Source organism: Vipera ursinii, assembly GCF_947247035.1.
Source record: "Vipera ursinii genome assembly, chromosome: 4".
In the NCBI taxonomy this organism is placed as follows: domain Eukaryota; kingdom Metazoa; phylum Chordata; class Lepidosauria; order Squamata; family Viperidae; genus Vipera; species Vipera ursinii.
Window position 1 is genome coordinate 99,093,889 of NC_139514.1, and position 20,861 is coordinate 99,114,749.

The following is a 20,861-nucleotide window of genomic DNA, read 5'->3' on the forward strand; positions in this document are numbered from 1 at the left end:
GCATTCCAATCCCCTATGATGATAAGGACATCATTTTTTGGTGTTAGTTCTATGAGGTGCTGTAGGGCTTCATAGAACCAGTCAATTTCATCCTCTTCAGCACCGGTGGTTGGGGCATAGAATTGGACTACTGTGATATTGGTTTGCCTTGGATTCGAATTGAGATCATTCTGTCATTTTGGGGATTGTATCCCAGTATTGCTTTTCCTACTCTTTTATTGACTATGAAGGCTACTCCATTTCTTCTGAGGGATTCTTGCCCACAGTAGTATACCTGATGGTCATCTGAATTAAATTCACCCATTCCTGTCCATTTTAGTTTGCTGATTCCTAAGATATTGATGTTCAGCTTTGTCATCTCTTGTTTGAGCACGTCCAGCTTTCCTTGATTCATGGATCTTACATTCCAGGTTCCTATGGAGAAAAAATCTTTAAGCATCGGACTTTCCTTTCACCACCAGATACATCCACAGCTGAGCGTTGTTTCGGCTTTGGTCCAGTCACTTCATTCTTTCTGGCACTACTTTCTGGTACTAGCCCTCTGCTCTTCCCCAGTACTATATTGGACGCCTTCCGACCTGAGGGGCTCATCTTCCAGCGTCATATCTTTTTTCCTTTTGGTACTGTCCATGGGGTTTTCATGGCAAAGATACTGGAGTGGGTTGCCATTTCCTTCTCCAGTGGATCACGTTTTGTCAGAACTCTCTGCTATGACCTTTCTGTCTTGGGCATAGCTCATAGCTTCATTGAACTACGCAAGCCCCTTCACCACAACAAGGCAGTAATCCATGAAGGGGTGGCTATCATATGAAGAAAGAAAAAAAGTAAAAAAAAAAGTAGTCCTGATATCATATCTGTCTGTGCAGGAAAAAACATCTTCAATTTTCCTGCCTTTGTCTCTGTGTGTGTATGTACCTTTGAGGCAGTCTTGGACTCACCCTTGATTACTCCCAACAGTTTACTTGGTGAAACGTTCAAAAGTGGCAGCCCTTTCCTCCTTCCTAGGGTCCAAAGTCTCCTATCTGGCTTTGTGTCCATGGTGGGACTGGAACTCACAGTCTCTCAGCTTCTAGATTGGTATCTTAACCACCTTAACAAACTAACTCCCTTTCCTACCTTATTGCCCATTGTTGGGCCTAACATTTCTGACAGATTGCTTTCTACCAGACTGAAATTCTAACTTTTTTGAGGTGGGGGCCCTCTAATCTGGCTGTAAGCTTGATTAGAATAGAACAGAATTCTTTACTGACCAAGTGTGATTGGACACACAAGGAATTTGTCTCTGGTGCATAGTATCTAGCAGAGAATGTGCAGCTTAACAGCTGACAAAGGCAAGGGGCCTTTTCAGCAGCTAACTTTACAATAGTTGCCTTTATTCATCATTTATTTCACAAAACAATTGAGCATCTTATGGCATTTTAAAACCTGGAAAAAGTAGGGAAAACGTTCCATTTCTGTCTCTCCAATCACTGAAATTGACATATTTTATCTGTGCTTTATCTCTGACACAGACCTGGGCATTCCAACCTAACTGTCTTCTCAGAAGGCTCAATGAAGGTCATCTACAGGTGAGTGATATTGTTTTTCTTACCTGACCTCCACAATCTGAAAATCTCTGTCTGAGGTGGTCAGCTAAATAACTTGTTTTAAACCATTTTTAGTTCGATCTCAAACACTCGTGATTGATAGCAGTTTCCCCAACCTGAAGGTTGATTTAATGTTCCCAAGACATACCAAGTCAACATGAAATAGCACCAGGCTGAAAAATGCTACAGATGCTGATTTATGAAGTAGGATTGCATAAGTATTATTTCTACTGTGCATTTTTTTATCTCTCTGTGTATTGATTTCTTTATTGGTGTGTTTTATTACAGGTTTCAATTGATTTATGATGTCTTTACTTGTCTCTTTGAAGATGTTTTATCTGCACAGAAAAATGATCAATACATTCACAAGTAAACATGAACAGCAAGCTCTAGCCTGCCCCTCGTAGTCTATCCCGAAGAAAAATGGAAAAATGCAACTAATTGGGAAGACCGTTCATTTGCCTGCTGTTTCTGCAGAAATGCAGAAATTTTTTTATTTTTTATTTTTATTGCATTTATATCCCGCCCTTCTCCGAAGACTCAGGGCGGCTTACAAGCTTAGCAGTAGCCTTCATTCTATGTATATGCCTGCTTATTAGGGCTTTCACACACACCCCAAGCGGCATTATTACAAAGTCAGCTTAATTGCCCCCAACAATCTGGGTCCTCATTTTACCTACCTCGGAAGGATGGAAGGCTGAGTCAACCTTGAGCCTGGTGGGATGCGAACCTGCACTAATTGCAGGCAGCTGGTGTTACTTAAGGAGGCGTTAGCCCACTGCTCCACCAAGGCTCTACCAGAAATGAATCTGGTAGAGTCAGATAAAGATAAATGTCCCCCTAAAATTTAATGGTAATTGCACAGAATAGATGGTCTTGCAATGAGATTTGCTGAGGGTGAAGATCCATGGATGGGTCTCTACAAGTGCTGCAGATCATGAAGTGCTCTAAAATGTTTCTTCCCCTCTCTCTCAGCTCCCTTCCCAATACAGGTAGGCTTCGACTTACAAGAGTTCATTTGATGACCGTTCAAATTTACAACAGCACTGAAAAAAGGGAGATGACCTTTTTTCACAGTTACAACCTTTGCAGCATCCCCATGATCATCTGATCAAAATTCAGATGCTGGATCAACTGGTTCATACTTAGGACGGTTGCAGCATCACAGGGTCATGTGATCACCTTTCGCGACCTTCTGACAAGCAAAGTCAGTGGGGAAGCCAGATTCACTTAACAACCGTGTGACTAACTTATCAACTGCAGTGATCCACTTCACAACTGTGGCAAGAAATGTCGTAAAAACGGGGCAAAATTCACATAACAAATGTCTCACTTAACAACAGAAATTTTGGGCTCAATTATGGTCGTAAGTATAAAATGCTAATATATAGCCGAGTTCCATGCAATTACCCCGTCCCATAATGTTGGTCCACCATAAGAATTTATGATAGTTCAACTCACTCTTGTTAGCTGAAATAGCCAAAGAAGGTACTGAAGTTAGTCCATTCGAGTTGGCCTTTTTCAATTTTGTAAAATACATTTTAAAAAAATCTCTCCTTGCTTTCAGAACAATTTAACAATACTCTTGCAAATGTGCCAGGTAGAGAGACATGAAAGGTTCAAATTCAATTTTACAGCTTAGTTTTGAGTCTAGCAAGGTCAGACAGCATGTTGGGAATGTATTCTTATATTGGTAAAGATATATTTTGGGTTTTTTCCCCCAAAGGGGTTTTTCTTTTTAATTTCATGATGCTAAAATCAAGTTCTCTGGAGTCGTTCTCCATCATTTTGAAGAGAAGAAGCTGAACCAGTGGGTTGAAACCACAAGGAAACAGATTTAGGGTAGATATTAGGATAAATTTCCTGATGGCAATTGCTACCAATGGATGAAAGAAGGAAGAAGCTGTCTCATGTTTTTGTTCCAGCTTTTCCAAGAGAGACTGGACAGCCACCTATTCAAAATACTGTATGAAATTCTTCACTGAGCATGGGTTGGACTAGGTGACCTCTGAGATATCTTCTGATTCTCTAGTTCTATGATGGCACAGCATACTGTGGTCTTAAGAAGGCAGTACTCTCTCTGCGTAAGCATGAAGGCAATGCTAAATATCACATGAACTTAAAAATGTACCTCTGCAACTATTTTTTGAGCATCTTATACACTAGATAGCATGGCAAGCTTCCTCCTCATGTTTATTTTCCCTTAAATACTTGACTGCAAAAATTAGTAGAAAAGAGAATTGTTTTTCAAACTGATATGGAGTGCATCCACTAAACATGCATTGGGCCTGAGCTTGAAAAGCTGAAGAATATCTTTCTATGAAAAAGGCATCTGTTGGGTTTCTATAGCATATATGAAATACTTTGTGTTTTCATTGTTAGGGGTTATCAAAGAAACAGCCCCAAGAGTGGGTGGAGGGATGGCTGCCAGACCCACAAGTAGAAGAGGGATTTTCTGAAGGGCATCAGAGGGCACCATTGGAGAGATTGCTCCATCTCGGCTCTCAGCCCTTTGTGCTCCAACACCGAAAGTCTTTAAGAAGAGAGTGGGCAGCCATTTGTCTGGACTAGTAGAGGGTCTCCCGCTTGAGCAGGGGTTTGGACTAGATGACCTCCAAGGTCCCTTCCAACTCTGTTATTTTATGATTCAGAGTGGAATATTGCAGAAAATGTTCATGCATGTCAGGTGTGCCATATTCAGCTTCTTCACTTAGCCGGCATCCTGCCATAAATTGCAAGGGAGGGGGAGGAATCCAGTGCAGTAACATATGGGCCTGGGAAGGAGAAGACAAATGGCAGGAGAGGAGACATGTTGACAAGAATTAGAAGTGCCAAACCAGAATAAACGAGCCTCTAAGGATACTTGGCCTGGGAACCAAAGGACACACTGCTGTGAGAGGCACCAAACATCCCAGCCGTTCCCAAAATGTCAAAAAGGCATCCTATCGGACACTGATGGTCAAGGAGGGAAGGCCAGGGAAAGGGGGAAAATGTAACCTTTGCACAGGAATACTCAAATCTAGACTTTTGCTGCCACAGCTTAACTTTAGTAAAACAATCTATCACTTCAATCAAATGGAGTCGAGGGTCTTTCTTCTTTCCTAAATATCTAAGTTGGGGCAGGTCAATGCTTGATCTATTTAGGATCCTCAAATTCTTGATTTTCTGGACAAACCTATGCAGGATCCTTTCAATGATAGTATGTGTGTACGTGTATACTGTACACACACATAAACACACACACACACACCTGAATATATATGCATATGTATGTTAGTGATAGCTAAAGTACTGTATATATATATGCTTTCTAATTTTTGATAGTAAGTGGGCGTTTATAAAAGATTATAACCAGTACACTCAAATTCAAATATTTTTAAAAGGGAAAAGAGAAATAGATACACTTTTAAAATAAAAAAAATCAAAGTTGCTTTAATAACATACACTAGATTTTGAATCTAAAAAGTTAATTTGGAACAATTTTCAATGGAAACACAAACTACTATTCTTCTGGAGGAAAAGGCCTTAAAAAGCCTGCCAAAAAAAAGAGGGTCGTGGTGTTTGAATTTTTTCCCTAAAAAGACTGATTGCCAAAACACCACTGCATATCTTTAATGTAGTTATAAAACAGGGTTTAAGTGCCTTAACTTGTAGGAAATGTGAATTCTTTAATTAAACTTTATCAGCGAAAGATGCATTATGCATATGGACACTTAACAACAATAAGTGCTTATTTAATGACGAGCAGAGCACTAAAATGAATATATTGTAAAGTTAATTGGGAATTGAAGTGATTGTACTTTAATGTGACAAGCAGGGGATTACTTATTTCAGTAGTCGGCATGTGCAATTTTCTCCCAAAAGGAAAAAAAACACCAATCTGTCAAATTGCTCTTCTCATGTTTTCTCTTAAGAGTAAGATATTATGTATTGCAAATGCATATTTTGCAACTACATTGCTTTAAGTCTGCCACCTGCCCCAGCTGGCCTTTTGATCTCTGATTGATCCTCAATTCATACAAAGCCCAAAAGAGGGATGAAGAAAAAAAATATCTGACATGGACTTTATGGAAGGGATTTGGAGCTACTTGCTCCAACGGACAGCCTGGCCTACCTAAAAGCTGTGAAGCCAGTCAGAGTTCCTCACAACTCTCCTGCCCATTTGTGAATGATTTGGGGAAAAGAATTATGTGCCTGAAAATCGCTTTCAAAAGATATATCAGTGTAAAGAAGAAAAATCGAGCGCTGATATAAAAAAAATTCATTAAGAGTTTGGATGAAGAAAATGTATTAAACAAATTCATGTAAGAGAAATAGAGCTGAAAAGGGTTTCTTAGGGAATCTGTCTTAACAGATGCATGCATTCAGGGAAGCCTCTCTATATTAGGAAGAATTGCAAATTTAAATAGTTGAAGCTGGTTCTGATCCCTACAGAAATTGGGCTTTTTATTTTGGAGCTCTTTATCAGGAACCAGTGATAAAGGAAAAGAAGAGAAAAACTTGTTTTTCCATGGAAGATATTTAAAGGGCCTGGTGACAGGCTCTTATGTTCTAATGCAGGGGTGTCAAACTGCTGGCCCGCAGGCCGGACGTGTCACGAGGAAACCACGCCCACCCCATTGCCGGCAATGGGGAAAAGTTCCTGTACGTCACGCAACATCATGTGATGTCACGGGTTTGACATGTCTGTTCTAATGATTTGCAGAAAAATATCATTGTGACTGGCATTGTGTTTCTTTTCATGTATCCCAACATATTGTCTCAATATACTGCTCCATTTTTGAGAGGAAAGCAATTATAGTGTCACGCTTTTCCTTTGGCAGCTTCACATAGTCAGTGGAAGCCTCAACTTTCAAAATAATGGTCTTTCAAGTTTAACCAGATCACAGAAGTTTACCTGATCACAGAAGGTTACTTACCAGCCTGTCCAAGCTGGTGCCAGCAGCAGTTGTTGGTCTTTCTTCTGGGTTATAAGGTCGAAAGCGAGTGTTGAACTTTTCAGGAATGGACCGAGATGCTCTTACGCCTGGAGCTGGCTTAGGCTGTCCACACCCTTGGAAAACCTACATGTTGAGTTACACACAAAAGTTCCACTGAAGATAAGAACCTCAAAGCAAGTTACAAAGCTCGAAACATTTGAATCAGTAGGCTTTTTTACTTGCTATGCAAAACTTCAGTGGATTTATTTGTTAAATGCCATCAATCAACCAGTATAATTTCAGAAATTTTACTTAGCATTATCTAAATCTGAACTGTAAGCTCCTATCTGCTGTATCAGATAGGCCTGGGTTCATGAATGCCATATTTGAATGGTTCTGATTTGGTTTCCAGTCCACACATACGCTGAACAATGGCTTTAGAGTTTGCCAATTGTTCTTTTCAGCACCAATTATCTGAGTATGGATTGTCTAAAGGACTATGCAGGAATCTCCTGAAATTCGTAGGCTTTGTTCTTTTAAGGCTGTGCAACTCTTGCTAGTCTCGCTGTTTAGCAGATTTGTTCTGGAACTTCACAACTGCCCCATTTTCTATGGAAAAGCGATCTTTTTAGCATCAATTGCCTGTATCATAACCTATTTTATAATATTGTATCAGAATACATTTCTTTGACAAACTTCGTGGTTCAGGCCTTTTTTTAAAAAACATGAACATGCTCTGTTTCCTAAATAGAACAGAACTGAACTAAGAGATATTCAGAAGAAAACCAGACAGGTTGCCATTGGGTATAATCTGAGGGACAAATGAAATGGATTTTGTAATTTGTTAACTAACAGTTATTTTTGTATTTTGTATTTTAATTTGATGTCCTTTCTCTCTTTTAAAATAATTTTGGTTCATTACAGATTGGAATATAGGATGGTTGTATGGATTGGTTAGATAGCTTTTAACATTCCTAAACTGAAAAGATAAATCTTCAGATGGATTATTTTCTCTGTTCAGGTACCATACAGAGAGGAATTTAGGAATTTAACATTCCTAAACTGAAGAGATAAACAGGTGGAAGATTATCTGAAGTAAGAAAAAGTTTGTTAGTACAAATTGGGGTCTGGTTTATCTCTTTAGTGAACTTTAAACAACCTTTTTCCTTACAATGTATGCTTCTTCTGACATGAGACCTCATGTATGATATGATATTTTGTATGTATGATATTTTGTATGATATTTTGGGATGCAAATATGTAACATGCTTGACCACGTGTAACAGATTTCCTATACAAAGGGGAGGTTACTTTTATCCTGTCCAATCAACTTTCCTCTTGGATGTTTCTTTGTTATGCTAACTATAAAAGGTGTTGTAAGCTAAAGATCAGGGTTTCTTCTTTGAATGAGAGGAATCCCTTTTGTCTGAATATTCTGATAAATTGTAATAAAATGATCTTCCTGTCTTGGTTTGTCTCATTGGAAAATATGCATGCCGAGGCCAAGAGCCACATTTGGCCTTCAAATTCCTACCAATGTTTGGTCAAAAATGGCACTTACATTAATAAAGGAAAGATCTTAATATATATCCTGACAGTCACAAAACTAAAGAATACCAAAGAGGGGCAATAACGGGCTTATGTTTGAATAGAATAGTGGAGAAATCTTCCTACTCCAACATGTTGCAACTAAATATTAATATCCCATAGATAGAAGGAAGCATATATGGTTGATTATGAATGGATGAGGATTATGATTTATCATAAAACTTCAGTATAGTAGTATACTGAAGTAGTATACTATAGTAGTATAGTATGTTACAGTTATAGAATCTGGGAGACTTGAAATTAAGAGGAGGTTAAGCTAATTGATGCTACTTATTGTTAAATCAGAGACTATCAAAATGTTACAAACTACAGTTGGATATGTTGAGATCAGGCTGCAGGTATATGGATCTAGATGAATAATTTCTCCTATTTTTCAATCATGTTTGATATTAAAAGCCTATGACACTGATTCCTTGTCATGAGCTTGTCCGAAGTTTTGGCAAGAAAGTAATTTGTGAGTAAATAAAGAGACACGGCATTTCTGCTCCTAGATCAGGGGTAGGCAACCTCAGCTCTTTTATGACTCATGGACTTCAAGCCTAGCTGACTCAGGAATTCTGGGAGTTGAAGTCCATGAGTCATAAAAGAGCCGAGGTTCCCTACCCCTGTCCTAGATCAAATCATACCAATGAGAAAAATGTTGGCTGAAATGGTGGGAAGCAGTGGGAACTTTGTAACAAAGTGACCAGGTCATCTTCTGGTTCAAGATTCTGTAAGAAATGAAATTGAAGCCCGGCCATACTTACTAGTTTTCATGGAAGCCAATATTAATAAACTGAAAGAAGTACTACATGGGAACTTATGGATAAAAATCCTAGGTCAGAAGGCCCAAAGTTAGTTTAAAAACAGCCTGCTTTCTTTTTGTACCAATAGCAATAACACTTAGACTTATATAGCTCTGTACAGTGCTTTACAGCCCTTTCTAAGCAGTTTACAGAGTTAGCATATTGCCCCCAACAATGTGGGTCCTTATTTTACCAGCCTTGGAAGGATGGAAGGCTCAATCAATCTTGAACTGGTCAGGATCAAACTGCTGGCAGTCAGCAGAATTAACCTGCAATACTGCATTCTAACCACTGCACCATCACAGCTCTTATAGAGGATATATTTTTACTACAAAGCCTTCATCCTGTTGCTAAGGCAGGGTGAAGCTGGATCAAGGTGATCTGCCAACAAAAGGATGCTTTCCACAGGAAATCAAAAAACAGACTTCTCTGCAAACATTCCATGTTTCATAGAGGAGGAGACTGAGGGAGATCAGTGACCTGCATGGCTCCAGTTGGGCTCCTTCCTATAGGCCTTGAGACTCTGGCCTCTATGGCCATTTATACTTTTACTGTGACACCTTTTTTTCCCTAAAAAGAGTAGTGGTTAAGACTCCAGGCTACAAACCAGGAGACACTGAGTTCTAGTCCAGTCTTAGGTATGAAAGCCAAACTGGCCTTGGGCCAGTCTGTCTCTCTCGCAACCCTAGAAAGAAGAAACCAAGGACAAACCACTTCCAAAAAAAACCTTGCCAAGCACACTGTAGGGATTAATCCAGGCAGTCACTGAGAATCAAAAACTAACTCAAAGGCACAAACAAACAAGTAAATAAACCAAAACATTTCTAGCATCCCTTCCCTTTGCTTCCATTGAACATTCCACCCAAGTCTTGGCATTGCATTTTTAGGAAGGGTATTGACAAATTGGGGTGTATTCAAAGGAGAAAAAGTTGATATGGGCCAGGTAGGAGGAGAAAAACCTATGAAAACAAACAATATATTTAACCTAGAGAAGAAAAGACCTGATTTTCAACTATTTACAGGGATGTCATGGAGAAGAATCCTAATCTGTGATTGTTAAGAATTTGCTTAATTGAGGAATAGACTCCCTTGAAAAATCTCCTTTGTGTTTAGATAAAAGTTGGAAAAATATCTGGTGAAGATGCATTAGCATTGGGCTGGGCTGTTAGTTGGGCTATGAGATGGCAATACCTACTTCATACTCAGTGAAAGTGAAAGTGATTGTTGTCCTAGAAATGTACATAGATGATTTTCAATTGTCAAGAAAAAAGGAAAATGAATGCAATATAGCCTTCTGGTTTGCTATTTATTCCAAACATTTAATAGTAAAAATTGATACCTTTCCAGTCACATGCACACTGTTTTCTTGCATGTTCATAATGGCTTCAGAAATTTTGACATCAATGGGATCCATAACTGACTCAATGTTGAATGGTCCCTCTAGTCTGTCTGCTACCAAAAGCATGGCATCTGTTAAAGAACAAATGAGTCAGTCATTAGATAATCAGTAACTGTAGAGCTTCACACGTTATGCTTAATGTTGCAATTATCTCAGGGCAAAGTAATGAAAAACAAGCTAGTCACTTATTTGCTGTACAGAATTCACAGAATGCTTGAATGAGCGAAGAAGATTTCAACAGATCCTCATAGTGCAATTTTGGGTCTAAAATTTCCATTGCTTTAGGTGTCTCATCCTTAATTTATTGCAGGTGTATCTGCATGACATTGAAGGTGTGTTTTTCAGTTGGATTCCTACTCTTAAAATACAGTTATAGGATGATTGTGTTCAGTATGGACTGTCAGTCTGCATAGCATGTGTATGTAGCAGGTACTTTGCATGTTAAAGTTGAATGGCCCATGGCAGTTGCAAAAATCCATGGACACTCCTTTCAGCAGACAACAGGATTATTTGCCCTGCTGAGTCTCACTTTCCACTTCTTTTCTGAGTCATCACTGTTGTGATCATGTGGAGCAACAGGAGAGATAATTTCTTATGCAATTATTCCCTCTACCCCCCCCCTCCATCCTTTGTTAATAGCACTGGAGAGAAATGGGAATAAATTTTCTTTTCCCGTCCAATAAGTGCACCTATTCAAATGAGTGTTTTTCCTTTGCTATCAGGACAAATGATTCTGACAAACAGCCACTTTGATCAAAAGAACCATGGATGGGATAGGAGCCTGGTTTTAGGTAGATAAGAAAAGCCAATAATCAATCTTTTTGTGTGTGTGTGTGTGTAGCCCCAAAGTTACATAACTTTGTACACCATGCCCCACCACCTGATATATAGCAAAGCTCCAGCTAAGGAATAAGAAGCAGCTTAAAAGTTTTCTCCTCAAAGCCATCTGCTGTCATTGGTACATAAGAAAAAACACAAGACAACTGAGAGTTGACAAATTGAATTAATTAAGAATGCACGTTCTACCTTTTCATGCAGCAAAGACAAAAGATTCTTTTGTCATGACACCTGAAACAGATAATTTGCTAAATAATTCATTCATAGATTTATCCATCATACAAATGAAACCAGATAGAAATGAAGCCTTGGTGTATAAGTCTAGAGTTTTGCACAAGGCACTGAAAACTTCAACTTGACATAGCAGGAGCTTGTAATTAAAGCAGCTGTTCTCTCTAACCCCAAGGACTCCATTTCCTTGCAATACAAAATCGGATAAATATTGGATTCTTGCCATGATGTACAGGTACAAGCCAAGTTTGATGCTTTGGGCTTTTTACAAAATGCAACTTGATGAGGCAAGATGCAGTTTATGATACCACTGGGGCTACATAAGCTCATTTGTCTAATTACAAAAACTCTGTGTATGTAATAAGAGGATGAGGATGTTACCCATACTATCCTTATTGTAGTATATCTTTGATAATCTGAACCACTGCCAGCTTATCCATCAATGTAGTTGTATTCTGGATCTTAAAAGTATTTCTTTTCCTGAGCACATAATTATTTTGCCCCCCCCAACAGACTGGATGATAAATTCTGGGTCAAAGGCTTTGTCAGTTAATCAGTCATTTCAAACAATTTGCAGACATCTGAGAGTCCAGAACTAGATTTAACATGACCATGTGCACATTGCCTTTAAAAAAGCAATCATAATTTAAAAGCAAAGATTTTGTTTAAATTTCTTTCTATATTCATATCTTTGCATAAAATATTTTGATTGGAATTAGTGTTGTTGTAGCTGAGGGGGTCTTTAGTGCTCTCTTAACTTAGTTTTCTTGCGGACATTTCATTATCCAAACTAAGTAACATCATCAGTGCTAATGTAAATAACACAAGCATTGATGATGTTACCTAGTTTGGATAACAAAACAACTGCAAGAAAACAACCAAGCTTAGAGAATACCAAAGACCCCTCATTTCAACCCTGAGCTAGAAATATTCTCCTTTATTGTTTTTGTAACTATTGATCACTAGGAATTAGGGGTAATGCTTGAAAACTAGATCCTCATGCATGTATTTGAATTCTCAGTTGTGCTTTGCACTTGCTTTTCATTGCAGCATAATGCAAAACCATGTTTCATGTAAATATGTTGAAGAGATAGGAGAAACTGCATTGTACCATTGAATTAGGCTGCTAAAAAGTCAATTAATGGAAGAAAATTAAATTTCAGTTTTGACTGAGAATCAGAAAATTAAGTTAATCTGATTCATAGACTCATTGGCTACTAGGTCAACTACTTGATGGCAACTGAAACCAGAATTTGATTCAAGGATTGTGTCATTTATTGATGGGAAATATTCAGTTGGTTAAAGCTATAGAGCAGGTATATAAATAAATAAATGAAACCTTCAATTTTGCATAGAGCAGGAGGGGGATATGTGGCATAAAAAAGCTCTTTTTTTGCTGAACTTTGAAATATATATGTTAAGTCAAGATTTATAGAAACAAAGCATTTTGTTGTCTACTTAAAGGTTAGACTTTTAACACAGATAGAGGCTTTTATTTGTATCATTAGAGTACCATGGAAAGTGGTATGAGGTCTCTATCATAAAAACAAAAACATCATGGACCATTTTTCCTGTGTTCCCCAATCCTGCTATTTCTACTGTAGTTTTCATTACCAATAGGTCATGAAATGATATTTCTTCTTTTAAAAGAAAACACGTAATGCCTCACAACAGTGGCTGATTATACCCAGGGAGGATAAGAGAAAGTCCAGTGAGGAGGCATGCTCACTTAGCAGGCACGCCATCTTGTAGTCTATTGGATTTGTAAATGAAAAAACCAGATGCTCTGCATCTGGCACGTGATTTCTTAAACTTTTATTCAGTGATTGGTTGCTTCTGGATTTCTAGAGCTTTTGACTAGTATAGAAACATAGGAAGATCAACTCTACATAGGTTTCATTTGTTTATCTAGATTTTTTATATAAATATTTTGCTTACTTATTCCAGTGAAGCTATGCAGTGAAGAATAAAAGACATATTCCTCCTTTCCACTGCAATCTTCAGAACATTTTTGATAAGTTAACTTGAAGCAGACACATCCTCAAGATGTCCTAGTGACCATCCCTGCTGACTTGGGATTTGAAGTTTGTTGTTGCTTTCTTTATTCCACTGCAGGGGATCGGTCGCTGTTTCTAAATTGTTCACACCACTGTGCAATCTTCAGTGAGGTATTAACTAGAAATCAGTAAATCTATACAATAAATAATCCAAACTGAATAACTCTGACATCTTACTGTAGATAAGATCACCAAAATCTTATGAGATCTTGCATAAGATAGTCAAGATACTAAAACACTGAAATAAGATTTGTGATCGCATGAAACTTCAGGGATTTTACATTTTTTCCTAGTATTAAATTATTCTCTTTTAGGTGTCCATAAGTGACTTTGGGAGTTGAATTCTGATTCTGATATAGACAGGATAATGACTTGGAGCATCTTCTAGCATCAGCTAGTCATTACTTGCAAAATAAAAACACTGTCTTCATTAATGTTATTTCAGCACAAGAATGATTGAATTACTTTAGAAAGTGTTGTGTGTTTGTATCTAACCCTTTTGACATGTGATTATGTGATTCCATGTTGCTTCCAACTCATCCTCAGCTCATGAATGACAGAAGAATATATCATCCTTAGCCCTACTGGTCTTACCCTGTTTTCTCCTTTAAGAAATCAGCATCCAATGGCAGCCAAAGGCTAGGTTAAAAACTGCCACCCTTTGCCACCCTTATGTCAGAGGTGAAGTTGGGTGACCAATAGTAAGTAGGATAGTGAGGTGCTTATTGGCTATTTCTGGGAAATGAGGGCATCTCTTTTCTCCCCCAGTTTCCTACTTGCCATCATTTTGCTGCTGTGTTTCCAAAGAGCCATACGATGCCAGGATTGGAAATGCTTAGGTGGCAAAATTGTAAGTGTAACTCTATAGCAGACATGTCAAACACAAGGCCCGGGGGCCAGATCTGGCCCGCAAAGTGGTTTCATGTGGCCCGCGAAGCCATCCTGGAAACAGTGAGGGAACGGCCCCCACTGCCTTGGCCCTGGCCCTCCTTCTGCCAGAGACCCTCAGATCTGTCCCACTCCTGCCCAGGCCCCCATAGGCACCCTTGATGCGAACGATGTAGAGCTGGCCACGCCCACCCAGTAGGCCATATGCACTCTAGCCACACCCACCCAGTAGGCCATGCCCACCCTGGCCATACCCACCCGGCCCCTTGAGGGCAACCGCAATGTTGATGCGGCCCTCAATGAAATTGAGTTTGACACCCCTGCTCTATAGTGATGCCGGCTTTGTGCTAAACTGAATGTGGAATGACAGAACCACCTCCCATCTCAGAGCAAGGAGGATTCTGTTGGGTATTTGAAGAAAGAAAAGAAAAGGGACAGGAAACCATTCCAAGTCCCGCTTGCCACTCTACTCTCTTTCACAGCTGAAGGCAGAAGGACACAAGAAGAACCCCAGAGATGACAGACACAGCTCTCCAAATGTACACAGGCCCTCCATGTGATGCACTGGCTTGCTAACCATCTGTTCTGTAGATTACTCCCACACAAACACAACCTGTTATGAATGCATACGAAGAGTATATATATTAAAGACCTTTAAACAAGGTTAAACAAATTCTTTCTTTTTTGTAAAGCAGGGTTAATATTTCTTCATCACAGTAATTTAGATATTATCTTTTTCCTTTGAAAAATGTTTATATTTTATTGGTCTCAAAAGAAGCTATTTCTTTCTTTTTTTTTTGATTATCTTTTGAGCAGAAATCTATCTTGGCTCTTTTTCTGAGTCCCCCGTGTATGGCAAGGTAGAATGGTATCTTTCAGGCAAATTAGAAAATTAATAAAAGCAAATTAATGTTTGTTCTGGCCAAAACCCAAACTGAACTCCCATGTGAAAGTGTTAGGCATATGCTTAGCTTGACAAGTGAAATTAATAAGATGTGGGCTGTAACCCTATGCACCATTACTTGGGAGAAATTGTAATTGATCTCAGCAGGATTTTTGAATAGATTTTCATGTGCTTGTTTTGCTAAAATTGTGTTCACCTTTGGCCATAACTAGTTACACCTTACGGGTTTAAAGGTGACTGCAAATATGCTAATGTTCCAAAATATTTTCATCAGCAGTGATATTTTGGATGGAATGAAACATGAACTAATAATTTAATGAAATTGCTCTAATGATGGGCTTCTACAATATGATTTAAAGAAAGGCAACACCTGAATTAAATTGATTCACGGGAAGTCATTTCTAATAAATATAATGCTAGCTTTGTCTGATGGATATCAAAAACACTACTTTTTAAAGCATAAATTGAAAACCTTGCAACTTTTATTGTACTTTTTTGGGGGGGGGTGTTGAAAAGCTAATATATGAACAGCACAAATATTTTTCCCTTTTTGCTTACTGAAACCATTGAGCATTTGGTTTTGTTTTTATTTTACAGGAATCCATAGTTGTTGACAGGGACTCTGTCATCCCTTTTTCAAAGGGCATGTTGTTTACATTTCATATCAAAGCTATCTCCTTACAGCAGATCACTATTCACAATGAATGGCTGCTGCACAGCTGCCTTTAGATCAGGGCTACTGCCCAATACAAGGCTATGGCCTATTGGTAACCAGGCCATGCAGGTGACAGGCAAGCACACAAGCATGCAAAGCTACAGTACATTTGCACAAGTGGTGCACATGAAACAATCCCCTTTCCTTTCCCCTGCCGCCACCCCCCCCACCTCTGCCGGTCCATAGAGTGGAAAGGTTGGAGACTGCTGCTTTAGACCATTTCATCTTGAATGGTGTCACACTTGCTATTTGTTTAATGGCCCCCACAATTATTCCTGCCATGAAGTTCAATTTGCTGAAGAATATCAGGATTGTATGCCCAGAGTTTATATTCCCAGCTGTGTCACTCAAGGCATGAAAGTCATGTCAATTGCCCAACTAAAGTCAGCAGGGACCTATATTGAGCAGCAACAAGATACTGGAGACAAGATCAGTTAAACCCCTCCTGCATTTTTACCAATGAAATCATGTGGAAAGAAAATATAAAACAATGCTCTTCGGTTGGATGGCACTCAACATGATACTGAGGAAGAGTTGAGGGTCTTTCAGAATATTAATTGTGTTTATGATATAGCTAGACATTCGAAGGTTTGGTTGTTGATGTTACCATTCAGGAAAAGAAAATCCAAAACTGCAAAGACAGAATTACCGATGAAGGAGAATATTTGTAGCTCGGGGTTGAAAGGAGGGGGTCCTTGCTACTGTCTGAGCTTGGTTGTTTTTATGCAGATGTTTCATTACCTAATCTAAATAACATCATCACTGCTAGTGTTTGCCCTGTCAGTGCTAATGAGAATGGTCTTGGGGGGTAATGAAATGTCTGCATAAAACATCCAAGCTCAGAGAGTACCAAGGACCTCTAAAAACAGATTTACGATGGAAACATGGACTGTAAGCAGCTGAACATGGGAAGGTTCAACAGAGTGGAAGATGAAATCAATCAATCATCCGTTGACTTCATAGGCACCAGCAAACTGAGATGGACTGGAATTGTCACTTTCAGTCAGAACATCAGGACAGGAAAAACAAAGAAGGAATGGCATGTTCAGAGTTAGGAATGATATAATAATAATTGGCTTAAATGCTATAATGCCGGACAAATAAACAAAATTCTTTTAGAAATAGTAAGAAACTGCCAGGAAACCTGAACGACAGTAGAAAGAAGGCTTTCGTCACTGAAGAAGAGCTGGAAAGATCTGTTTTAGGAGAAATGGTGGTTATAAGCTGCCATTTGACAAACTAGTGTGTTTTTCATTATTTATCCCCTTCCCTCAGAATCTAGACACCAAAAGTATTTGACAAGGGTGTCTCGGCATATCAATACTTTATACCAGTGATGGCGAACCTTTTAGAGACCAAGTGCCCAAACCACAACCCAAAACCCACTTATTTATCGGAAAGTGCCAGGGCCGCATCAGCATTGTGGTGCCCTCAGGGGGGGCGCATGGGAGCATGGCCCACTGGGTGGTTATGGCCCACTGGGTGGGTATGGCTGTTGTTGTCATGGCAGACTGGGTGGGCATGGCTGGGGTGGGCATGGCCACCTCCATTTTGCTCATGGGGGGATGCCTGTGGTGGCTGGGCAGGGTTGGGGGAGATTCAGGGGGTCTTTGGCAGGTGGGGCGGTGGGAAGGAGGCCCAGCATAGAATGGGGGGGAGGCACGCAATCCTAGCTGGGGCTGTGGGGCCGTGGCACCGATGAGGATCCACCTTTCCCTGCTTGGGGTGGCCTTTGGCTTGCTGGGTGTGGGCATGCTCTACACCTCTACTTGAGCTTGCTAGCTGGCCGCTTCACCTCCTTTGTGCTGGGTGGGGCTACCGCTCCAGGCTGCGGTGGTGGCCTAATGGACCTGCACAAGCTGCTGGCAGTGGCGGCGCTCGTGCCCACAGAGAGGGCTCTGAGTGCCGCCTCTGGCACATGTGCCATAGGTTCACCACCACTGCTTTATACTATTATCTCTTTGTTTTTAGATTCTGAAATATTTTTCAGCAGTGAAAATGAATGTCCTGCCCAAATTTTTATTCTTATTTCAAATGATACCGATTCTTAAGAAAGACTCTAACTTGGAGGAATGGCAGCGTGGTATCAATAAATTTGTGTGGGCAGGGAAAAAGCCACGAGTTAAACTTAAGATTATGCAGGATACTCGTGAGAGAGGTGGCCTTAAAATGCCTAATTTTAAATTATATTATGAAGCTGCTGCACTAGTAGGAATAAGTGATTGGATTAATTTGACACAATCGAGGTTATTAAATCTTGAGGGCCATGATCTGTTGTTTGGCTGGCATGCATATTTGTTGTATGATAAGAAGGTAGATACTGTGTTTAGGATGCATATTTTAAGACAGGCATTGCTGAGAGTTTGGAAGAAGTATAGACATAAGTTAAGCAGCAAGATACCATTGTGGGCAATCCCAAAACACGCAATAGAAAATATACATGCTGGTTTCAAACATGATGAGACTACTTACAAGGAAATTTTAAGTTTGGAAAGGAATATTTGGTGCTTGAAATCATATAGTTTCTTGCGAGAAGAGAAGGTTGTTCAGACTTGGTTTCAATATATTCAGTTACAGGCCAGGTGGAAAGAAGACCAAAAAAATGGATTTGCAACGATTGATGAAAATTTGATAAAGCAAATTAGAAATCAAGGACCAGCACATATTAAACGGATATATCTTGCATTGATAGAGATCGATTCAGAAACAGAGCTTGTTAAGGATTGTATGATAAAATGGGCCCAAAACATTCAGGAAGTTATTACAATGGACACGTGGGAAAAGATCTGGGTGAGGAATGTAAAATTCACTCAAGCTCAAAGTCTAAGAGAGAACTTTTACAAAATGTTTTATAGATGGCATCTAGATCCTAAAAAGCTTGCAAGTATGTATCCGAATTATCAGCCTAAATGTGGTGATGAAGAGGCAACATATTTTCACATATGGTGGACATGTAAAAAGGTCAAGGCTTTTTGGATAAAAGTCTGGTGGAATATGCAGAAGATTTTTAAACGGAGGATAAAGTTTTGTCCGCAATTTTTTTTGTTGGGAACTTTCCGTCGTGGTCTGAAGACCCATTTGTTTGAATTGGCCGGTCTGGCCTGATGGGGGAGCTGGGTTTTAAATTGTCATTTTAGATTGCATTATTGTTTTTTAATTGGGCACTGATTTAATCTTTGTTTTAACTTTTGTATAGTATTGTATTTTTATTTATATGCCCTGTGAACCGCCCTGAGTCCCCAGGGAGAAGGGCGGTATATAAATTAAATTAACATTAACATTAACATTAACAATTGTTGACGCTACAGTTGTGGACTCTAAGCTGATGTTGAATTTAGTTACGGCAGCAAGACTTTTGATAGGTCAATATTGGAAGAAAGAGGAACTGCCGACTATACAAGAGTGGATTTTAAAGGTTTCCGACTTGGCAGAGATGGCGAAGATTTCGGCCTATTTGAAAGATTACTCGCAAGAACATTATATTATGGAATGGAGAAAATGGATTGAGTTTATCCAGAATAAGTATAGGGTCAAGAAGTTTTATCTAGCATTTGAATAAGTCTTCTTTCGTTTTCTTTTTTCTTTTTTTATTTTGTCTTCTATATATATTTAATAATGCTAAGTTTTGTTTGATCCTATATAAGTTAGAGAGTGATGGATTTTAGAATTTATAGTTGTTAGTATATGGTTGTTTATGATTGCTTTTTTATATATATATACCTTGTATTTAGCTCTGGGAAGTCCGGGGGGGGAGGGGGGTTGGAGGGAGGGGGGGGGAGGAGGGAGGGGGGGAGGGGGGGGAAGGGGGGAGGTAGGGAGGGGAGGAGGGAGGGGGAAGGGGTTTTTTTTAAAGGAAAACTGTATTTTTAAAACTTTTCAATAAAAAAAAAGATTCTGAAATATTTTTTTCAGAAGAGAATGTGTTTATGATAAATATTAATGCTAAAGAACCATTTCCAAGAAATCTCAGAGATAATCTCTGAATGATTTATTTTATATATTAATTAAAAGAACTGACTCCTAACAACTTTGGACATCTTACAAGCAAAAAGCCTCAGAAACAAGAAATAAAAACATTATAGACAGAAATAAAGAAGTAAAATATGGCAGAGATGACAAAAACTGGACAGAAATGAAAAAGATCCAGACCCACACCATAAAAGTGGACTTCAGTCAGGAATGCCAAAGGCCTGAGGACGAGGCAGATCTTCAAGGGCCTTCAAAACACTATTTTGAGAACTGAGATCTGGATCTGATATTTGCAAAATTTCATGGAATCCTAAAGTTTCTACAGAGTGGGCGTTTTGAGATATCTGTTCATATTAAGCAGGGCTGAGAAAAGGCTAACTTGACATTAAAGCAGATGATTGATTGACTGATTGCTGAATTTGTATTTTATCCTTCCTCTGTGGAGTTCAAAACAGCATACTTAGAAATGGCTAGCTATTTCTTCTTAAAGAAAGGAAAAGGAACTAGATTGTACAAAATTTTATACAGTATATACAATTTTAAAGGCATCAACAGAAAAATACGACTACAAGTAAAATGGAGGTTTCATGAGTTAGCCATTAAATGATTTGCAGATATAGAGTGGAAAAATTCCAGCATTTTTTTCCCCCAGCAGAAGTAATCAAGAAAGCAAGATTCATTCAGAGGTAACTACAAAAAAATGTTGACTAAAGTCTAAAGGGCTCTTTCTGATTCTGTTTAGCACCCTAATTTAGCACAGTCACTCATGCGCTTGTGACCTCCCGGTTAGACTACTGCAACACTCTCTACATGGGGCTGCCCTTGAGGACGAGCTGCATTGGCTTCTGGTTGCTCTCCAGGTGAGATTCAAGGTGCTGGTGATGACCTATAAAGCCCTAAATGGCTTGGGTCCGGGATATCTGAGGGAACACCTGCTGCCGGCATCAAGTTCCCTTCGTCCTG

At 39.2% G+C, this 20,861-nt stretch overlaps 1 protein-coding gene across 1 annotated transcript in view; it reads right to left on the minus strand.

Moving 5' to 3' along the window:
- GPC6 (glypican 6) overlaps positions 1-20,861 on the minus strand; it is a gene marked incomplete at its 3' end in the record, with an annotated part of 881,925 nt that overhangs the window by 50,056 nt on the left and 811,008 nt on the right. The window contains exons 5-6 of the mRNA XM_083361302.1: positions 10,238-10,368; positions 6,506-6,649 (exon numbers count right to left, since the gene is read on the minus strand). Coding sequence (XP_083217428.1) covers positions 6,506-6,649; positions 10,238-10,368 — 275 coding nt within the window. The remainder of the gene's footprint in view (positions 1-6,505; positions 6,650-10,237; positions 10,369-20,861) is intronic.